General features: G+C 42.3%; 1 protein-coding gene across 1 annotated transcript in view; it reads right to left on the bottom strand.

Moving 5' to 3' along the window:
• Positions 1-22,361, bottom strand: part of ncanb (neurocan b) — a 177,828-nt gene extending 155,467 nt beyond the window's left edge. The window contains exons 1-5 of the mRNA XM_060940663.1: positions 21,962-22,361; positions 14,507-14,681; positions 6,122-6,249; positions 3,831-4,124; positions 2,678-3,430 (exon numbers count right to left, since the gene is read on the bottom strand). Coding sequence (XP_060796646.1) covers positions 2,678-3,430; positions 3,831-4,124; positions 6,122-6,249; positions 14,507-14,681; positions 21,962-22,361 — 1,750 coding nt within the window. The remainder of the gene's footprint in view (positions 1-2,677; positions 3,431-3,830; positions 4,125-6,121; positions 6,250-14,506; positions 14,682-21,961) is intronic.
• Positions 22,362-23,433: the final 1,072 nt, after the last annotated feature.

Here is a 23,433-nt window from a genome sequence, read left to right on the forward strand (position 1 = left end):
TTTTCTGCACTCAGCTGAACCACATAACAAAATGAATCTAGGAAGACCCAGTATCAGGGAAAGAAAAAAACTATGTTCCTAACTGCACACTGCTGTGTTGTACATTCTGTATATCAGTCCTTATAACTACATACTCAGTGCGTTTACATGCACATAGAGAGAATCGAATTTCTGCCGTTGCTCGACTGAAATCGAAGTTCAAAATGCCATGTATACACCTTAATTCGGCTGAAATTGAACCGAACTTGATTTCTCGGAATCGAGCTACACGACCTAGATTATGCGATTTCTGCCGAGCTACTTAGTGCATGTAAACCCTATCGAGCTAGTAGTCGAGCTACTTACTGCCCCTTCCGGAAGTGACAAGGGACGAGACCACAAGCAGGAAACACAACAGCCTCGGTCGGCATGACAACGAATCATGACAACGGCATGAATCTTTTCTTTTTGTGGCATTGTTTGCACTGTTAAAATTTAGCTCACTTACTGTATCACCAAATACATCTGTACAGCTGTTGCATAGCTGTGAATTGTGTACATAAGTCATTGTATGTGTGTGTATGTCCAACATCTGAAGAATGTCAATAAAAACAAAACAATTGAACTTTGTGTGTTTATTAAGACATAAGTTAAATTGTAAGCAAAAAATGGACTTTAGAAAAATATACAATTGTGCAAAATAAGTTGTCTTACAAAACAGTGGTCTGCGCAGGACAGTTTGTAGCCATACAGTCTGTTAGAGCAAGCCTAACAGCTTGAACACGGAACTGCCAGTGTTGCCAGATTTTAAGTGCATTTTTGCCGGATTTGAACATGTTTTGGGCTGGAAAACGTCAGCAGTATCTGGCAACACTATAGCTCTTCTTCATGACAACCGGAAGTGTACCAACACGATGGGGCGTGTAGCGCCACCTGTGGCTCGGGTGCACAATGCACCTCACACAATAGCTCGATTTCACAGTTGCATGTAGGATTGGATTTCTCTGGCACCCCTGCTGGGACCCTTTGCTCGATTACCGACAGTAGCTCGATTTGGATGTGCATGTAAACGTACTGACTGTTTGACCTACTATTAGTACGGGGAGATTTGTGGGATGTATTTAAATGATCTACTTGAAACCCAAATGGTCTGTTTGGGCATTGTATTGCGAAAACAGTAAGCTCCAGCAGATGAGCAGAAAGTAAGAAATTCTTTGAGCTCATAAGTGGCATAACAGAAAAGCATTCACACTGTAGTCCGGAGATTGCAAGCTTGAATCGATGATGCCACAGACATCTGTGACTAGGAGTGCAAGAGAGTAAAAATTTCCCATCCTCTCTGGGTGGGAAGAATAACATACTCTCTCCCCATCATGGTGACACTAATCAATCACAGGCATTTGCAAGCTCATGTATGTGGAAGAGGATGGCTAATGCTTTCCTCTAAATGTTACGCAGAGATGTCCACAAGCGCTGGCGACTGGCGGTTTTCTCCGCCTACACAGACGGTCTGCGCCAGCTACTCGAACCCAGAAAAAAATTAAAACTTTCCTTTCAATGTTCAAGCGATTTATATCGTCTCTGCTACCCATAATTTGCTGCAAATCCAATTATTTCACTACGAAATTGTCTTCGATTCGGGTCTGGCATGACTGGAAGCAACACCATATTTGTTGATCGATTCTCACACTTTGATTGGCTAATCCAAATCACATGACCACGCCATAGAGTATGTAGTTATGTTACAGAGCCAGGCAGCATACTACAGAGAGTAACTGAGAAAGCCAAGCACACATACATCTGGAGAGAAATGTCATACATATTTTGCAAGTATTTTACAAAGAAATGGTTAGTAATTTCTCATCTCATCTCATTATCTCTAGCCGCTTTATCCTTCTATAGGGTCGCAGGCAAGCTGGAGCCTATCTCAGCTGACTACGGGCGAAAGGCGGGGTACACCCTGGACAAGTCGCCAGGTCATCACAGGGCTGACACATAGACACAGACAACCATTCACATTCACACAATTTAGAGTCAATTTAGAGTCACCAGTTAACCTAACCTGCATGTCTTTGGACTGTGGGGGAAACCGGAGCACCCGGAGGAAACCCACGCGGACACGGGGAGAACATGCAAACTCCACACAGAAACGCCCTCGCCGGCCCCGGGGCTCGAACCCAGGACCTTCTTGCTGTGAGGCGACAGCGCTAACCACTACACCACCGTGCCGCCCTGGTTAGTAATTTATTAGCTGAAAATGCACCAGAAGGCAAGTAAATTTCAAAATTTTCTAGGGAAGCATGCCCCCAGACCCCCCTAGTATTAGCACAACGGCTTTGCCGCTGCAAATTCCAGGGCCGCCTACTACTTTTTTTAGCCAGCTACTTCAGATTTTCTGGAGAACCCTGGTTACGCAACCCTGTGACACAGCAGTTTGTAAAGACAGAAGAAGCACATGTTAGCATTCACCCTCTGCAGCTTTAACACGATAGGGGCACTGACTGGTGAGTGGGCTGATGACCAAATTAGGGAGAAAATGGGTGAAAAATCCAAAAAATTGAATTTTGAAATTAAGAATTGCAATTAATTACGAAATGTTAAAATTATGTACAATAACACTACACCGACACGAGGCCAATAATAATAATAGCAAGACATACTTTGACCTTGCAGCAAATAAACTGTAGAGTATTCTTACCTTCGGACGCTGTTGGTTGTGTAAGTGAAGGTTCTGTTTGGAATTTGCTGGGATTCTTCAGCTCATTTACTGGTACTGGCAGAACCATTTCTTTCTCTTGCTCTAAAAGTCGTTCCTCTGAATATGGTGTGGAGGGGTTAGTTGAAGGCTCCATACTCTCAGGGTCCAAGATAGCATTATCAATACTTCCTTTAGTCCCTCTAAGCCCACCCCCTGACTTCACCCTGGCTGCCTGGACTTCCTCTGATGTCTCCATCCATAGACCTGACACTGCTGAAGGTGCCTCTGTCTCTGCACTGCCTTTCCAGTATTTCCAGGGCTTCATGATGGACTCAACAAAGTTAAAAAGCATGCTGTTGCTGGTTTGAGCCTGTGTGAATGAGGATGGCGTGGTCAATGAGGGTTCAAGGGATAATCTGTGGTCCTCGGTCACTTTTCTTTCATCAGGTTCCTCTCTTGCTGAACCCCCATGGACCTCCAGAACAGAAGGAGATTGATCTTCAGACATAAGTATTTCCTGGCTCACTGGATTCTCTCTCGGCCTGAGATGGATTACCACATGCTCTCCTGATATCTCAGAGGACTCGTTGTCTGCAATGGAAATGAACTCTTCCTTAACAAGGTCCACCAGTCCAGTCCAGGTGGAAGGGTGAGGAAAGGCTCCATTCTGTTGGAGATGTTCTAAGTCATCTGTGGTGTTTGAGCTCGCAGTCTGTGAAGTCTGAACAAGTGCCTTTGCTTCTGGCTGTCTCTCTGAAATACAGAAAGAGAAATGAGATGTAATCACCATTGTATTTGCTGCCTTTTCCTGTTGAAAAACAACCAAAATATCTCCATAATGATCCGAAAAAGCAAAATTACAAAGCCAAAATTTATACTGATGCCCCCTGCATAAAATGTTGCAGACAAATGAAAAAATAATCAATGTAATCTGTATGTCACATTTGATAATTAGTCTCTTGCTCATGCTGAAATTAGTAATCTAATATACTATTATAATAAAGTGCATATGGTGTGAGTGAGTCTATATGATCTCTCCAAAGAGTGCAATAATCAGAATGGACTGCAGATGACTGCAGCTTCTCTGCCATACATACATAAATTCATGAATTCACTGACAGCAAACAAGTAGTTCATCAAACCAGAAGCATACCTCTGTAGCAGTAAGCATCGAAGAGGCTGGCAGTGTCAGGAAAGCCAGTGCGGTTGGGGTTATGGTAGAGAGTGCGTACCCCTGGCTCATCTCCTCCACAGTTGCGCCGTGGTTGATTGATGGGGTAGCGCACACTACCGTCAGCCAGCCAGCCTGGGTCACAGCGGTCCAGTCCAGCCTGCCAGGCCAGATAAAGTTGACCCACTGTGGCCAGCTGAGCACCCAATGCGTGACAGTGAGTGGAAGCTGTGGCCAGACTCAACTTATCTGGCACACTAGCATGGAACACTTCACCTGAAACAGAGAGGAGACAGACTGCAATAAGCCACCATGAATAATAAAGTAATAAAAATGAGAAGAAGGGATTGATTGGACATCGGCATAAAAACACAATACTGTCCTGAAGGTGAAATTTGAGCCCCAGTATTTTTCAAGGAGAAAATTGCTGCCGTCACTGCCAAACCCAATCTGGGCTTGAGGCAAACCATGTTTGGTTGACTTGGCCAGAACTGCAGCAGTAGGGTGGCCAGTTCCTTTCTGTGCACTCACACGTATGGGCAATTTAGAGTAGCCAGTTAACCTAACTGTTTGTCTTTGGACTGTGGGGGAAACCGGAGCTCCTGGGGGAAACCCATGCAGACACAGGGAGAGCATGCAAATGCCACACAGAAAGGCCTCCGTTGGCCACTGGGCTTGAACCCAGAACCTTCTTGCTGTGAGGCAACAGTGCTAACTGCTACCCCCCCAAGGAGAATTCTGTCCTCCATCCATCCCATCCATCCATTATCTGTAGCCGCTTATCCTGTTCTACAGGGTCGCAGGCAAGTTGGAACCTATCCCAGCTGACTATGGGCGAGAGGCGGGGTACACCCTGGACAAGTTGCCAGGTTATCGCAGGGCCGACACATAGAGACAAACAATCATTCACACTCACATTCACACCTACGGTCAATTTAGAGCTACCAATTAGCCTAACCTGCATGTCTTTGGACTGTGGGGGAAACCGGAGCACCCGGAGGAAACCCACGCAGACACGGGGAGAACATGCAAACTCCACACAGAAAGGCCCTCGCCGGCCACGGGGCTCGAACCCAGGACCTTCTTGCTGTGAGGCAACAGTGCAAACCACTACACCACCACCCCCAAGAAGAATTGTGTGCTCATTTTTAAAAAAAAAACTTTTAAAAACATTACGTCACTGTCACGAGCGACAAATTTTGCTTCTTGGTGTTCAAATGAAACACCTGATATGATATTTTTAGACACAAACACCATTTTCTATCTTGACAAACATGTTCTTTTCTTTGTTCAAAACATCTCAATAATAAATGACCAAGAAAAAATATTCTCTTTCAGGAAAAGGAATATAAATTTCAAGTTAAAGTTGGGTTTTAATATTATTTTAAGAGTTCACATCACATCACATTATCTCTAGCCGCTTTATCCTTCTACAGGGTCGCAGGCAAGCTGGAGCCTATCCCAGCTGACTACGGGCGAAAGGCGGGGTACACCCTGGACAAGTCGCCAGGTCATCACAGGGCTGACACATAGACACAGACAACCATTCACACTCACATTCACACCTACGCTCAATTTAGAGTCACCAGTTAACCTAACCTGCATGTCTTTGGACTGTGGGGGAAACCGGAGCACCCGGAGGAAACCCACGCGGACACGGGGAGAACATGCAAACTCCGCACAGAAAGGCCCTCGCCGGCCCCGGGGCTCGAACCCAGGACCTTCTTGCTGTGAGGCGACAGCGCTAACCACTACACCACCGTGCCGCCTATTTTAAGAGTTATGAGATAAATTCAGTATGTGGTGAAGATACATTGCTGTTTATAAACATTTTGACACAACTTAGTTGCACGCATTATGCATGTGACAAAAGTCAGTTCAGCAAAAAAGGTGGAGGGGCTTTTGCCAGACTGTGAACTCAGTGCACCAAATGAACTCTGAACACTCAAACTAAATAGCAGTATTATAATCTATTCATCTTAAAAATCTGTGGTAAGTATTTTCTGGTGGAAATAATCAACAGATCTTGCAGTTTATACTCCTGTGAGTAGGGCAATCTTGTTCAAATATCCCCATTCTGACATGAACAGTGGAGCAGAGCAGAAAAGATGGTGACCTAGTTTGACGCACAGTACAAGCAGCTGGGACAAGAAGCAGGTGCATGCAATGTGCGTGTCTGGGTCATGACTCACATTTGTTCCTGAGAGAAGAGACTTAAAAAAGGTTTAAGAAGGACTGTGCATGACTAAACTACATGTGATGACCTATCATACCTTTCAGACTCTCAGCAAAGCAGTACACATCAAACAGCTCATCAGTGGCACGATTACCATAGTTTCTCACACCAGGAGTGTCTTCCCGGTCACCATAGCAGCCAGGCCGTGGAGACTGGATGGGATACCTGTGGAGACAACCAAATAAAATAAAAGAACTTCTTCCAGTTGGAGGAAACGTCAAGTCAGAAACACACACACACACACACACACACACACACACAAAGACATAAATATCCTTTACATTTACATCTAGAACGATAGGAATAATTTCTCACTCATCTCATTCTCTCTAGCTGCTTTATCCTGTTCTACAGAGTATCTAGTAGCATCTCATCTCATTATCCGTAGCTGCTTTATCCTGTTCTACAGGGTCGCAGGCAAGCTGGAGCCTATCCCAGCTGACTACGGGCGAAAGGCGGGGTACACCCTGGACAAGTCGCCAGGTCATCACAGGGCTGACACATAGACACAGACAACCATTCACACTCACATTCGCACCTACGGTCAATTTAGAGTCACCAGTTAACCTAACCTGCATGTCTTTGGACTGTGGGGGAAACCGGAGCACCCGGAGGAAACCCATGCGGACACGGGGAGAACATGCAAACTCCACACAGAAAGGCCCTCGCCGGCCACGGGGCTCGAACCCGGACCTTCTTGCTGTGAGGCGACAGCGCTAACCACTACACCACCGTGCCGCCCAGGAATAATTTCAAAATCCAAATTTTACTTGTCACAGCCATCATTGTTTAAACTTTATTATTCATTAGTCTACTTTTATTTGTATTATGGCAATATAGTTTGGGGATCTACTTATAAAACAAGTCTGAATAGACTGATTGTTTTGCAAAAGCGTGTCATACGAATTATCACTAAATCCTCATACGAAGCACATACTGGTCCTTTATTTTATAGATATAATTTGTTAAATTTGAATAACATTCACTCTTTACAAGTAGGACTAGTCATGTGCTCTGTTCATTTTAATACTATACCAGAAACATTTAAAAGTATTTTTTGTAAAAATGTTCAAATTCATCAATATGCTACTAAGGGCGGCACGGTGGTGTAGTGGTTAGCGCTGTAGCCTCACAGCAAGAAGGTCCAGGTTCAAGCCCCATGGCCAGCGAGGGCCTTTCTGTGCGGAGTTTGCATGTTCTCCCTGTGGGTTTCCTCCGGGTGCTCCGGTTTCCCCCACAGTCCAAAGACATGCAGGTTAGGTTAACTGGTGACTCTAAATTGAGCGTAGGTGTGAATGTGAGTGTGAATGGTTGTCTGTGTCTATGTGTCAGCCCTGTGATGACCTGGCGACTTCTCCAGGGTGTACCCCGCCTTTCGCCCATAGTCAGCTGGGATAGGCTCCAGCTTGCCTGCGACCCTGTAGAACAGGATAAAGCAGCTACGGATAATGAGATGAGATGCTACTAGATACTCAAGCGATTACAGAGTTAAGCTTTGCAGAACTAATATCTAGAAATTTACTATTGCCGCTAATGGGCCTAAATTATGGCATTCCCTCCCGAAGGAACTTAAATCTGAGTCAACTATTATTAAATTAAAAAAAAAACTTGAAGCAATATTTACTCAGTTTAGCAAAACCCTAGGAAGTTTGTATTTAAAGTGTCAAATGTTATTGAAATTGTTGTTTTACTGTTTACAGTTTCATTAACAATTGTTACTCAGTTATGTGAGGATTACTTATTTTTGGCATCTTTCCTTATATTTTTCTATAGTTGCAACTAATCTTATGTCTTGAAAATAATTTGAGACAGTACAAAAGTATAAGCCTAGGTCTTCTTTGTGAATACTGTCTCACCATTAGAGATGCACTGCATTTGAATTACATTTAATTTTAATTAAAATTAACGATTCATGTAGAAGAGCAAATAACAGATCCATTTACATATTGATTGATATTTGTGTTAAACAAGCGGTCTTTTTTCCAATGTTTGTGTTGATTCTGTTCAAAGTAATATATCCGCGTGGTATGATGTAAACAAACTGTAATCTGTTGGCTATCAAGATCACGTGTTCAAACCGTCCAATAAAAATATCGAAAGAAAACGTCAGACATCCTGGAATTTTCCGATTCATTATAAGCGATCTCATTGGCTGCCGATGTTGTCCCCCACCAGATGGACAAAGCCGACTGATTTTAATCACAAAAGTTTGACCTAGTCTATTATCATTATGGCTTCGATCAAAGATTGGTTGACTAAACATCAACAAACCCATGTGAGTGATGGTGCACAAAACCAGACAACTGTCACGACAACAAAAACGTCGTCAATTTTGATCACAGCGACTGGCTCAAAAAGCACTCGCTGGACAGTTTGATCCACATCAGCATGGATGACAGCGAGATGGACTATGAGAGGGCTGCCCAACATTGGGCCAAGCAACAGCCAAGGAGAATTAATCTGCTTTAAAGGAGTAGAAAACTTAATTCATTAGTTTGGGTTTGCAGAAAGATTATGTACTTATAAACACACTCATGAAGTGAAGTTGTCCAAACGTGTCCAATATAGCATAATTTCAAATAATAATCATAAGCGTTTTTGGCAGTGTGAAGTCACTGGGATCCATTTAACAAAAGGCGGCTCCGGATTATTCTTTTGTTAAAGGCTCACAGTGACATCACACTGCCAAATATGCTTATTATTATTATTCGAAATTATGCTACATTTGACACTTATTAACAAATTCTCTTCATGAATGTGTTAATAAGTACATAATCTCCCTGCAAACTTAAATATATGAATTAAGTTTTCTTTTCCTTTAAATATGTTTTAATCTTAATCTAGTCCATTTAATACAGTGCCAAAATTTAAACTTTATAATATGCAGTTGCCTTACTTTTCTTTTCAGTGTATCTTAGTTATACATATACAGTGGGGCAAAAAAGTATTTAGTCAGTCACCAATTGTGCAAGTTCTCCCACTTAAAAAGATGAGAGAGGCCTGTAATTTTCATCATAGGTACACTTCAACTATGAGAGACAAAATGAGAAAAAAAATCCAGAAAATCACATTGTCTGTCTGATTTTTAAAGAATTTATTTGCAAATTATGGTGGAAAATAAGTATTTGGTCAATAACAAAAGTTCATCTCAATACTTTGTTATATACCCTTTGTTGGCAATGACAGAGGTCAAACGTTTTCTGTAAGTCTTCACAAGGTTTTCACACACTGTTGCTGGTATTTTGGCCCATTCCTCCATGCAGATCTCCTCTAGAGCAGTGATGTTTTGGGGCTGTCGCTGGGCAACACGGACTTTCAACTCCCTCCAAAGATTTTCTATGGGATTGAGATTTGGAGACTGGCTAGGCCACTCCAGGACCTTGAAATGCTTCTTACGAAGCCACTCCTTCGTTGCCCGGGCGGTGTGTTTGGGATCATTGTCATGCTGAAAGACCCAGCCACGTTTCATCTTCAATGCCCTTGCTGATGGAAGGAGGTTTTCACTCAAAATCTCACGATACATGGCCCCATTCATTCTTTCCTTTACACGGATCAGTCGTCCTGGTCCCTTTGCAGAAAAACAGCCCCAAAGCATGATGTTTCCACCCCCATGCTTCACAGTAGGTATGGTGTTCTTTGGATGCAACTCAGCATTCTTTCTCCTCCAAACACGACAAGTTGAGTTTTTACCAAAAAGTTCTATTTTGGTTTCATCTGACCATATGACATTCTCCCAATCCTCTTCTGGATCATCTAAATGCTCTCTAGCAAACTTCAGACGGGCCTGGACATGTACTGGCTTAAGCAGGGGGACATGTCTGGCACTGCAGGATTTGAGTCCCTGGCGGCGTAGTGTGTTACTGATGGTAGCCTTTAGCCTAGGTCACAACCGGACGTATGATTTTTTTGGCTGTGCGATTTTTGGCATTTCCCAAATCGCTGCGTTTTTTTGTTTGTGGAGAAAGATGCACGTTGGCCGTAAGTTTGTCTTGCAACCTGAAAAAAATGTAAGCGCCCGTAGAGTTTGTTTGACATGACAAAGAACCTCTGAGGCCAGTCTACGGCTCGAAAATCAGCACATCACACGTGCGCCCTTTGTGCGTTTCTTGCGTTTTTTGCATGTAGACCGGCCATAGGAGCACATACGGCTGGTTGTGACCGAGGCTTTATGGCCCTTTTCCACTACCCTTTTTCAGCTCACTTCAGCTCGCTTCAGCCCACTTCAGCCCGACATGGCTCGCGTTTCGACTACCAAAAAACAGCACGACTCAGCTCGCTTCAGCCCTGCTTAGCCCCTAAAACTCGCACCGTTTTGGAGTAGGGCTGAAGCGAGCCAAACCGTGCCGAGTGAGGCTGGGGGCGTGAGCAGACACTCCCCTGTGCACTGATTGGTGAGGAGGAGTGTCCTCACATGCCCACACACGCCCCGCGAGCACGCTGGGATCTGTAAACACCGCAAACCCGGAAGAAGGAGAATTACGAGAATTATGAAGCCTTATGCGCTTCGCCTCATCTATACACTCTTGCCAGTATCTGTTGGCGTTGTCGGTGACAACAAGCCACAGCACCAAGACCAGCAACACTAACGACTCTATGTCCTCCATGTTTATTGTTTACTATCCGGGTCGTGAGACTACCGCTTAAAAGCTCACTGATGTCACTGTTTGCGCTGCTTAACGACATCACGTGATGTCCACCCACTTTCGCTAACTCCACCCAATGTGTCCACCCACTTCCAGCCAGCACGGTTCAGCGCGGTTGTAGTCGAAATGCAACTCCAACAGCCCCGCTCAGCTCGACTCAGCACGGCACGGCTCAGCCCGACTCAGCCGCGTTTGTAGTGGAAAAGCGGCATTAGTTACTTTGGTCCCAGCTCTCTGCAGGTCATTCACTAGGTCCCCCCGTGTGGTTCTGGGATTTTTGCTCACAGTTCTTGTGATCATTTTGACCCCACGGGGTGAGATCTTGCATGGAGCCCCAGATCGAGGGAGATTATCAGTGGTCTTGTATGTCTTCCATTTTCTAATAATTGCTCCCACAGTTGATTTCTTCACACCAAGCTGCTTACCTATTGCAGATTCAGTCTTCCCAGCCTGGTGCAGGTCTACAATTGTGTTTCTGGTGTCCTTTGACAGCTCTTTGGTCTTGGCCATAGTGGAGTTTGGAGTGTGACTGTTTGAGGTTGTGGACAGGTGTCTTTTATACTGATAACGAGTTCAAACAGGTGCCATTAATACAGGTAACGAGTGGAGGACATAGGAGCCTCTTAAAGAAGAAGTTACAGGTCTGTGAGAGCCAGAAATCTTGCTTGTTTGTAGGTGACCAAATACTTATTTTACCGAGGAATTTACCAATTAATTCATTAAAAATCCTACAATGTGATTTCCTGGATTCTTTCCCCCCATTCTGTCTCTCATAGTTGAAGTGTACCTATGATGAAAATTACAGGCCTCTCATCTTTTTAAGTGGGAGAACTTGCACGATTGGTGGCTGACTAAATACTTTTTTGCCCCACTGTATTATGGTAATTGCATCAGAAACATTCTAAATCATTACAGTTATAGTAATATAGCAACTTATTTTAAGGTGGCAGTTCTGAGGTTCAGATCCCTTTGTGATCAACAGGAGGTCATGATGATCGATTCTCTTCGTTGGATTGCATAAGATGGAGCAAACCACTGGTCATACGGTATTTTCATGCACATTTTTGTTACAACACTATTTGATCAGAGATAATTAAGGGATCCCCGTAGATTTTCAATCTATCATATACCTCAGTAATCTATAACAAAACAGTTTAACTTGCATGTTGAACTTTAAGGTGAAATTTCAAATGTGTCTACATTAATACTATTTAGGTCAGAAATCATTGAAACACTGGTAAAATCTATCCTATAATCATGTATCTAAAACCTCTCAGAGACCCTGAAAATGCACCTGAGAGCATCTATTTTCAAAAAATTTTCCGAGGGGGGCATGCCTCCGGACCCCCCTAGTTTTGCTTCGCATCTTTGGTGCTCGCTTTCGCACTATTGGCGCTCAATTGTCTGTGTATTATCATGCCAGAATTTAGGGCTTTAATTTTTTTCTGGGGAAAACACTGATATATAATGTGTGTGTGTGTGTGTGTGTGTGTGTGTGTGTGTGTGTGTGTGTGTGTGTGTTACACTTGCATTATCATTTATACAAAATGAACTTTAATTCTTTTTTTTATTGTTATAAAATTTGTTAATTATGCCTTAGATATCATGGTAATGTATAAATAATGTAGTATATCTACATTAGTTGTAAATTTTATTAAATTCATTCATTTAATAACACATTCAGTCCCAATTGAACACACTGACTCAAATGAGGCTGAGGCTAAAATTTGATTAAGATATACTACCCAAGTTTTGGGAAAAAGCACCTGAAAGGGAGTTCATGTGTTTTTCCAGCAACTGCAGCCAAATTAATTCACCGTTTAAACCAACACATATTTATTTCAGTTAGAAAATATCTGACATAGCTATACATTTGCTTAATTGTGTTTGCTGAATATTTGGGTATAAAATATTTCAACTCAAATGAGCTTCATGCTGATATGACTGTAAACAACTCAAGAAAACTGGTGATAGTTCAGTATGTGCAACTGTTATGTAAGAACACAGCGAAGATGATAGTCAAGTCAAGTTTATTTTTATAGCGCTTTTAACAACAGACATTGTCGCAAAGCAGCTTTACAGAATTTTAGTGACTTTAAACATGAGCTAATTTTTATTATAATTTTTATTATAAAAAATTATATAAAAACATGTTACTAAAAATATATGAGAATGAGGACAGGCAGACTATATAGGTGATGATGAAATTGAGAGTAAGTCTGTGACTGGTCTTCTTGTATTTTGTGTATAGTTATAGGTATGTGTATATGTATGTACTGTATAGGTGTATTGTATTGTATGTGTGTATATATGCATAACATAAGTATCTGTATATATGATTGGATTTGGTAGATATTATACCATGTCGGTTTGTCTTGGTATGTTGGTATGTTTTCGTTTTGTTTGTTGCTTTTGTTTTCTTTTGTATATATAGTTTATTATGGCGGAAAGTGACGTTTGATTAGCGGTGGTATAGAGGGTTAGGATTGGATAAGTTATTACTTCTTCCTAATCCTTTCTGAACATTATTATGTTACTGCCTTGTGGCTACGCTATACTGTTTGTTTATGACGATGTTTTGATTATTGCATTTTTTATTTAAAATTTTTTTATTTTTAGATCTTCTTTATTGTTCAGAATAAAGTAATCAATCAATCAATCAATCAATCAATCCCTAGTCTATCCCCAATTAGCAAGCCTAAATAATCCAAGAAAATACTTTGCTTAGGCAGCAAATGCAAGAATGTACATGCTTACTAGGAATTCTTTATTTATACCATTTATCCATTGCAGGCCAGAAGAGACATTCCCAGCTGACACTGGGCGAGAGGCCAGGCCAATACAGAGAAAGAGACAGCCATTCACACTCATGGGCAATTTAGAGTAGCCAGCTGCCCTAATCTGCATGTCTTTGGAAGGAAACCAAGGCACCTGGAGGAAACCAGACCCCAGCTGATTTGATCCCAGAACCTTGCTTGCTGTGAGGCAACAGTGCACCACCATGCCATCCCAAATAGCAGTTATGTCAGGTATACTAGGGTGCATCAGTTGCCCCCTAAAAATGAAAAGTTCCTCCGATCATGATGCATTTTTGTTTTTATGTTCCTTTTGGTAAGAAAACACACTGGGTGAAATATTTTGACAAAATTCAAAAGTTTAATGGTGGCACCAGGAGCTCAAAGTTATGGAAAAGCTGCTACTTTATGACTTTTATGACAAAATTTCAATCACTTTTCATGAAACATTATGGCACCTTATAGAGTATACCAAATATCTTAGATACTCATTTTTAGTACATAATTATTCTAAATATATTATCCAGCACAGTTTGAGTTTTAGCTGTTCATTGAATCATTGTTCAACTACTTTTAAACAATACAAATGTATTATGAATCACATTAATGCTTCTCAATCCCTTGCAAAGGTTCTTAACATGATCTCTGGGTCACAAGAAATCAATAAATGGAGTCCAACATTGTGATTCAAACCTTATGCGAAAACATAAAATAAGCGTTTTTTGGCAAAAAAATGAACCTCATGGTGCCACCATTAGACTTTTGAATATGGTCAAAAAATTGTACAGGATGTCTTTATTGGTGAAAAGGAACACCCAAACAAAAATGCATCAGATTTTATGAAAGTGAGGGCAACTGATGCACCCTAAGGTATACCTCAGACCTATAACCTGAATGCAGTGCAATATTTGCAAACAATATTTGCAACAGAACTCACTGACACTGAATGGAAGTGGAGCCAGTGTAATAACCTCTTAACCTCACCTTACAGTCTGGTCAGAGAGCCAGCCGGCATCGCAGTTGTCATATCCATCATCAAAAGTAGCCTGCAGCTGCCCAGGTGTGGAGATCACTGCAGAGTTTTCCACACATGCCTGCTTAGCATCAGGGAATGACAAGGCATAGCGGTCATGAGGAGCTCGATAGTGGAAGACTGCACCTGTGAAAGTCATACATTGGGAAGAAAGAAGTATCAGATGATGAGTTATTTTTTAACACCAGCACACAGCGATATATATATATATATATATATATATATATATATATATATATATATATATATATATATATATATACAGTATATACACAATGTTCACGAGTGCTTATAAATTAAATAAATAACTACAGCATGTTTCAAAGTGTATGCCAGCCTGTAGAAATTAAAGAGTGTGAGTGAGAGGATAAACAAATAGTATGAAGTGCGAAGTGTGAGCCAGGCTTTTTGTTGACGATGTTCTGATCTGGTGGTGGATGGGATTTCACTCTGTTGTGCAGAGAAATAAAAACTATGATTGTTTTTTGAAATGTCCACCTGCTATTCCCATCCTGTGTGAGCCAGGTACATTACCAATCCCCTATTCCTCCTACACATTTCTAGAAATCCCCTCTCCTAGTAAATCCCACCTCTATTCCCAGGAGAACATACAGACATGAAAGAGATGAGTACAAGAAGGCCATGGCTGCATTCTTCTAAATGGCTGTTTCATCTTCAGGAGCTCAAAATAAAGAATTGTCTTGGCAACAATGGGGTGGGGTGAGGTGGTTGAGTAAAGGCGGCGCTATTTCAGGGGGAATGCTTGAGGCATTGCCAAGGAAAAAAAAGAGACCCTATCCCTCAGTGTGGTAGAGACCCCAACACACTTTCCCTTTGCTCTCTGTGTCAGTTTTCAATGATAGACTACTTCAAAGACACATGAGATGGAAGCAACTATTTTATTTTGCTCCTACTTTTTTGTATTAACATATTGTATTGTATTTTTTTTTTATAAATCTCTGTTTCTGAGTTAGGTTCAAAAAAAGGTTATTGAGTTTATAGTTTATCATAGTCAGCACTATCTTGTTCTGCTTCCTCTTTCAAGTTGCAATATTAACAGCACAACTGTGGGTGGAAATCAAATACATAGTACTGTTGACTACCCTAATTAACTCAATCAATAGTTGATCGACAAACCCAAATCAGAAAACATTTGGAGCGTATGTCGAAATTTAAATTAAAACTGAAAACAATGATTTGTAAATAATATTTGACTGTAGTGCACTCAAAACAATACAACAGCACATTATTTGATGTTTTGCCTGATGAATTTTTTTTTTAAATAAACACTTTCATCTCATCTCATTATCTCTAGCTGCTTTATCCTTCTACAGGGTCGCAGGCAAGCTGGAGCCTATCCCAGCTGACTACGGGCGAAAGGCGGGGTACACCCTGGACAAGTCGCCAGGTCATCACAGGGCTGACACATAGGCTACATCCACACGACAACGGCAACGAGATGTTATTTAAAAAAATATCGCGTCCAAATGGGCAACGATCAGTAAAATATCAGGTCCATATGGCAACGCAACGCTTGCTGAAAACGATGCAATACACATGCCACACCTCTAGGGGCGCTGTAAGACGGTCCCTTCGGAGACACCAGAACAATAGAAGAAGTAAGGACGCATGCGCATAAACTATTATGCGCGAGACTTCATATTAGCCACAAAGTCAGAAAAATCTGTTCGTAAAATTACGTTATAATGACCAAATACAATGAAAAGTATTTTTCCAGTCTCACCTGTGAAAGGTAATCCCATGTGATCTCGTTTGGACAGTAAACCTGTTGGTACAGTTAAACGCAGCACATGAATGAGGCATCTTTATTCTCCGCTTTGACCCATCCAATATGGCGGCGAGGATGACGTATGATTCTACGCGGAAGGCGGCGTCTTTAATGGTCCGGAATAAATTGAATGCTACACGTTGATGGATTAATTTGTTCTTCTACGCCCTTTTTGAGGAATGTATTGTAGGACTTGAACCAACATCTGAAGAGGTGAGATTGCTCCTTTTTTTCCCTATTTTTGCTGGCGGGATTGACTCTGCCCTAAGGGCTATTCTCTCTCTCTCTCTCACTTTGCACCATTACACAATAAATATTCATAGTGAAAATATTTTGTAAGCGCGTTTCATGAACCAAGTTATAGGATTTGTTGACAACTCGCATCGAGTTCGTTACACTTCTACCCGGCGTGAAGCACTCACAGTCATGTGGTTGTGACGTCATCGTAAACAAATCCGTTCTACTCATCCAGATGACTTCGCAACGGCAACGTTGCCAGATCTTTCCACTCTGGAACCCGTTCTCAAAAGATTGCGTTGTGGGGCACCCAAAACGCCGGTGCCGTGTGGATGACATGATAAACAATTGTATCAGATTCACCTGAATCCGTTGCCGTGTGGACAGGGCCATAGACACAGACAACCATTCACACTCATGCCTACGGTCAATTTAGAGTCACCAGTTAACCTAACCTGCATGTCTTTGGACTGTGGGGGAAACCGGAGCACCCGGAGGAAACCCACGCGGACACGGGGAGAACATGCAAACTCCGCACAGAAAGGCCCTCGCCGGCCACGGGGCTCGAACCCGGACCTTCTTGCTGTGAGGCGACAGCGCTAACCACTACGCCGCCCCTGAATAAACACTTTTTCAATTTTAATTCTTGCAACGCATTTCAAAAAAAGTTGTGATGGTAAAGCATTTACCACACTGTAATGTTGCCATTCCTTCTCACAACACTTCAAAGATGTTTAGAGACTGAAGACACCAAATGATGAAGCATTTCAGGTGTGATTTTGTCCCATTCTTCCTGCAAACAGGTCTTAAGGTGTGCAACAGTACAGGGCCATTGTTGTCATATTTTTCATTTCAAAATTCGCCACACATTCTCTATTGGGGACTGAGGGGACAGACACCCTCTTCCTCCACAGCCATGCCTTTGTAATGTGTGCAGAATGTGGCTTTGCATTGTCTTGTTGAAATATCCCTGGAAAAAAAAAGTCATTTTGAAGGCAGCATATGTTGCTCCAAAATCTCAATATACTTTTCTACATTAATGCTGTCATCACAGAAGTATAAGATACCGTTGCTGGGGGTGTCGTGGCTCAGGTGGTTAAGGCGCCATGCCATGAATGCGGGCGACCCGGGTTCGGTTCCGGCCCGGGGTCGTTTCCCGATCCCTTCCCGTCTCTCTCTCTCCCGCTCATTTCCTGTCTCTGCACTGTCCTATCCAATAAAGGTGCAAAAAGCCCAAAAAAATATATCTTTAAGATACCGTTGCTAAGTTCACTGACACAACCCCATGCCATGACAGACCTTGACTTTCAGACTTGTTGCTGGTAACAGTCTGGATGGTCCTTTTTGCCTTTGGACTGGAGCACACGGCATCCATTCTTCCAAAAAAAAAAAACAAAAAGACCTGGAATTCTGATTTCTCTGACCACAGTATATGTTTCCACTGTGTGATGGTCCATCCCAGATGCCTCCGAACCCAAAGAAGTTGATGGCACTTCTGGACACAGTTAACATAAGGCTTTCTTTTTATACAGTAAAGTTTTAACTGGTATTTTTGACTAACTCCGTATTGTAGTGCTTGACAAAGGTTTTCCAAAGTCATTCCGGGCCCATGTGGTTATATCAGCTCTGGATGAATGACAGTTCTTGATGCAGTGCTGTCTGGGGGATCAGAGATCATAGGTGTTCAGCTTAGGCTTGTGCCCTTGCCCTTTACACACCGAAATTCCGTATTCCTTAAATTGTTTAATGATATTATGCACCATAGAGTGCAAATCCCTTACTATCTTTCTTTGAGGAATGTTATTTTTAAACATTTCAATAATTCTCTCACACATTCGTTGACAGTTTGGAGATCCCCAGACCATCTTTGCACCTCAAAGACTAGGCCTTTCCTGGATACTATACTGTACATTTTGCACCAAATCATGATTACAATCACCTGTTGACATCACCTGTTTCAAATCACATCATTATTTAATTGTCTTATCTCATTACTAGCCCTAAATTGCCCCCGTCCCAACTTTGAATATGTTGCAGGCCTGAAATGAAAGAATGGATATATATTAACAAATGAAATGAAGTTGTCCAGACAAAACATGAAATATATTGGGTTCATACTGTCTGCAATGAAATACAAGTCAAAATACATTTAGAAATCACTGCTTTCTTTTTTTATTTGTATTTTCCTCACCATACCAACTTCTTCTGATTTGAGGTTGTATAAGAGACTGAAAACTGAAACCAGAATACCACTGTTCTGTTTGTTCTATTTTATTTGAAGCGGTTAGCAGTTGCATTAAATATTGCATATAATTGATGCAATCATTCTGGAATAATGTTAAAAGCTGACAGCAGCAATTACCAGCAGTGACATGGCCGCTCTGATGGCTTTTACCGGCCATCAAAGTCTCTAGGGAAGAATTACAGTAGTGGTTTCCCGTTGCCTTCGACTGGATTATTATAGAGGTTTTCTCCTCTCAACCATTCACACATGTGGGCAATTTAGAGTAGTCAATTAACCTAACGGCATGTCTTTGGATGGTGGGGGAAACCAGAGCACCCAGAGGAGACCCACCCAGGCACAGGGAGAACATGAAAACTCCAAACAGAAAGGCCCCCATCAGCTTCAAATCCAGAACCTTCTTGCGGGGAGGTGACAGTGCTAACCACTGCATCACCATATAACCTGTTACTGCTGAAATACATGCATCTGGCCAACATAAACCTAAGAAAATGGTCTAAAAGGAACGTAAAGTTTGGCCCAAATTACTACAATACAGATATTGCCTAGTGCTATTGATTTTTGTTAATTATTATGTTTGGCTGCCTTTGTGTTCTTTGATTTTTAATTAAGACGCTCTTAGGACTAAAGACAGGGGGATACCGCCTTTCTTTGTACAGAAGCAGCTTTATGTTTTGTTAATCAATTCCTCCGATGGGTGACCTCTTGAGCTCCTGAGCGTCTTAAAATTCATGGACATTTGTAGTGTTTAGCTTTTCAGTGCTGAATCTCTGATGCATTGAAGTAGGCTGAGTCACTTTCCTTTATCCATGTGGTCTCTAAGGCCCTGTCCACACGGCAACGGATTCAGGTGACTCCGATACAATTGCTTATCGTTTAGGCCTGGCGTCCACACGGCACCGGCGTTCTGGGTGCCCCAAACGCAATCTTTTTGAGAACGGGTTCCAGAGTGGAAAGATCTGGCAACGTTGCCGTTGTGAAGTCGTCTGGATGAGTAGAACGGATTTGTTTACGATGACGTCACAACCGCATGACTGTGAGTGCTTCACGCCGGGTAGAAGTGTAACGAATATCACCAGGATATCACCAGGAAAAAGCCTTACAGAGCACTAGTGAGAGTGAAACGAGCTTGGATATCTCATCTCATCTCATTATCTCTAGCCGCTTTATCCTTCTACAGGGTCGCAGGCAAGCTGGAGTCTATCCCAGCTGACTACGGGCGAAAGGCAGGGTACACCCTGGACAAGTCGCCAGGTCATCACAGGGCTGACACATAGACACAGACAACCATTCACACTCACATTCACACCTACGGTCAATTTAGAACCACCAGTTAACCTAACCTGCATGTCTTTGGACTGTGGGGGAAACCGGAGCACCCGGAGGAAACCCACGCGGACACGGGGAGAACATGCAAACTCCACACAGAAAGGCCCTCGCCGGCCCTGGGGCTCAAACCCAGGACCTTCTTGCTGTGAGGCGACAGCGCTAACCACTACACCACCGTGCCGCCCGAGCTTGGATATTATTATTATTATTATTATGTTCAGTGTTAGTTCACAGTAGTAATGCAAGAAGCAGAATAGTGACAGTAATAGTGAAGCAAAAACATGCAATTGTACAAACACTGCAGCTCTACAGCAAAATATTCATTTATGAAATGGTCTGATTCTTAACACCAGTAGTGCCAATGATCTTCTCATTGCGATGCGATGCGAGTTGTCAACAAATCCTATAACTTGGTTCATGAAACGCGCTTACAAAATATTTTCACTGTGAATATTTATTGTGTAATGGTGCAAAGTGAGAGAGAGAGAGAGACTCTGCCCTTAGGGGATCCCGCCAGCAAAAATAGGGAAAAAAAAAGGAGCGACCTCACCTCTTCAGATGTGGGTTTAAGTCCTACAATACATTCCTCAAAAAGGGCGTAGAAGAAATTAATCCATCAACGTGTATCATTCAATTTATTCCGGACCATTAAAGACGCCGCCTTCTGCGTAGAATCATACGTCATCCTCGTCGCCATATTGGATAGGTCAAAGCGGAGAATAAAGATTCATGTGCTGCGTTTAACTGTACCAACAGGTTTACCGTCCAAATGAGATCATATGGGATTGCCTGTCACAGGTGAGAAACAACAAATTAATCCATCAACGTGTATCATTCAATTTATTCCGGACCATTAAAGACGCCGCCTTCCGCGTAGAATCATACGTCATCCTCGCCGCCATTTTGGAGAGGTCAAAGCGGAGAATAAAGATTAGCTGCGTTTAACTGTACCAACAGGTTTGCCGTCCAAACGAGATCACATGGGATTACCTTTCACAGGTGAGACTGGAAAAATACTTTTCATTGTATTTGGTCATTATAATGTAATTTTACGAACAGATTTTCCTGACTTTGTGGCTAATATGAAGTCTCGCGCATAATAGTTTATGCGCATGCGTCCTTACTTCTTCTATTGTTCTGGTGTCTCCGAAGGGACCGTCTTACAGCGCCCCTAGAGGTGTGGCATGTGTATTGCATCGTTTTCAGCAAGCGTTGCGTTGCCATATGGACCTGATATTTTACTGATTGTTGCCCATTTGGACGTGATATATTTTTAAATAACATCTCGTTGCCGTTGTCGTGTGGATGTAGCCTAAGATTAAGTCAAAAGTCATCTAAAGGATCTCCTAAATATAGGTTTTGGAACAGATCAAGCTACTGGTAAAGGCACAACCTGTTTTGTGAATTATGCACCCTCTAAACGTATTCTGTAATGATAGATGACATACAGCACATATTGGTGGATATGAGGGAAAACAAACCCTCCATGTTGTGTATGGTAATATAATTACAGTAATTTTAAACCCAGTAGTCACAGAAATAACTGTGAGTTTATTGCACCTTGAAGTGTAATAAATGTTATTAAGCATGAGAACATGCCTCATAACAGTTAAATTGTGATGCTGCTAGGCGAAAACTCAGCCTCTGTTTACAGTAAAACCTGAAAAAGTAGGTCAGAGATAAACAGTACAGTAGAATACAGATGGCGATAACTTTCCTTTGACCTGAAGGCACCCTGTGGTGGAAGGCTCACATCACTTCATGGACAAGAACAGACACATACATTAGCATTCTGTAGCACTAACTCACCTGTGACCTGGAGAGGCACTGTGTCTTGTTCGTCGTTAAGGCCCACCACTACCTCACAGCGGTACATGCCCGAGTCGCTGGATCTCAGACCTGTCAGTGCTAGGCTGGCATTGTAGCGGTTCTCCGTGTAGTTGGGCAGGGTGACGCGTCCCTGGAAGGCTTTTTTCACCTTCACCACATTGCCTTTTGCCACCAATACAGACTGCTCCCTCTGTATCCCGTCAAGCCCATGGTGGCCCCAGATTTTGGTCCACTTAATACGAGGAGCATCATGAGTTTCATGGGCTGGGCTGGGCCGTAGAGTAAAGATGCAAGGCAGCACAGCTGTGCCTGACAGAGGTACCTGCACTACCTGGTGAGTCACCTTCCGCATGTTCACTACAGTTTCACCCCATACCATATCTAAGGAGGAGGGAAGAGAAAAGCCAAACTGTATGATATTTTTTTCAGGTTAAAATGAGTATGCACTCATGCAGTACAAAAAATCCACAGTATAAGGGCATATAAAGGCTGTTACATGAATTCGTAACCAACTAACATCGGACCAACACCAAATGCAAATGGAATTAGGTTTGTTAAAGGTAGACTGGCTTTCAGATTTTTCAAGTGTAGGTTATAAAAATAAATTTTCTCTGACACCCAAGTATTTTTCTTTACTGAACTAAAAGCTACTGAATTCAAATCACAGTCTTCCATTTTTATTAGTTTTTTTTTAAATAGAACAATTATGTGGCCTTAAATTCTCCGCTATTCTTTCCTGCTTCACCATGACCCAATTCAAGACACTACGTCATGCATCACGTGGTGGGCTTTCCCCGTTCGTGCAAGGCATTGTGGGATACAAATTTGAAACAGGAGAGAAAAATGGAGGACGTGAGTGTGCGAATGAAACATGAAAGACTGACTACAGTAACAGAAAGTGAGAAGAAAAGACGTTATGTTGAGAAGGAAAGGAAATGCAGGACCAAACTAATAAATATCGGCGGTCAGCGAGCACCTCGGTGTGATCAGCTGTTCGTTTAGTGACAGAATGATGGAACTGTCAGTGCATGGTCAAGGTAAACCTGTAGATGGCGGTAATGTGGATGCCAGCTGCCGTAAAACCCAAAAGAAGAAGAAGAAGAAGAAGAAGGTAAACCTGCGTGTGCGCACACGGACTTCTTCTGTCTGCTTGACTGCGCGAACCGAGTGATTTCATGCACATTATTTGCTCAGGAATCCCCTCAAATTAAATAACTTCCCAGCCACAGAATGGCCTGATATTCTGTGAGATATTACAGAAATAAACATATATCACTATCGCCAAATTTCAGAGGGAACTAAATTTCACTGAATTTATGAAATCGAAAGGTCGTCTTGCTTTAAGCAAAGTGCAAAACTCATGAGAATATGCTCACGCAGGCCTACAGCTGTCACACATCTGCTGCAAGATGACACTATAAAGTTTTACTTTGTAAGATAGATGACAGACT

Source organism: Neoarius graeffei, chromosome 15, assembly GCF_027579695.1.
Source record: "Neoarius graeffei isolate fNeoGra1 chromosome 15, fNeoGra1.pri, whole genome shotgun sequence".
Classification (NCBI taxonomy): domain Eukaryota; kingdom Metazoa; phylum Chordata; class Actinopteri; order Siluriformes; family Ariidae; genus Neoarius; species Neoarius graeffei.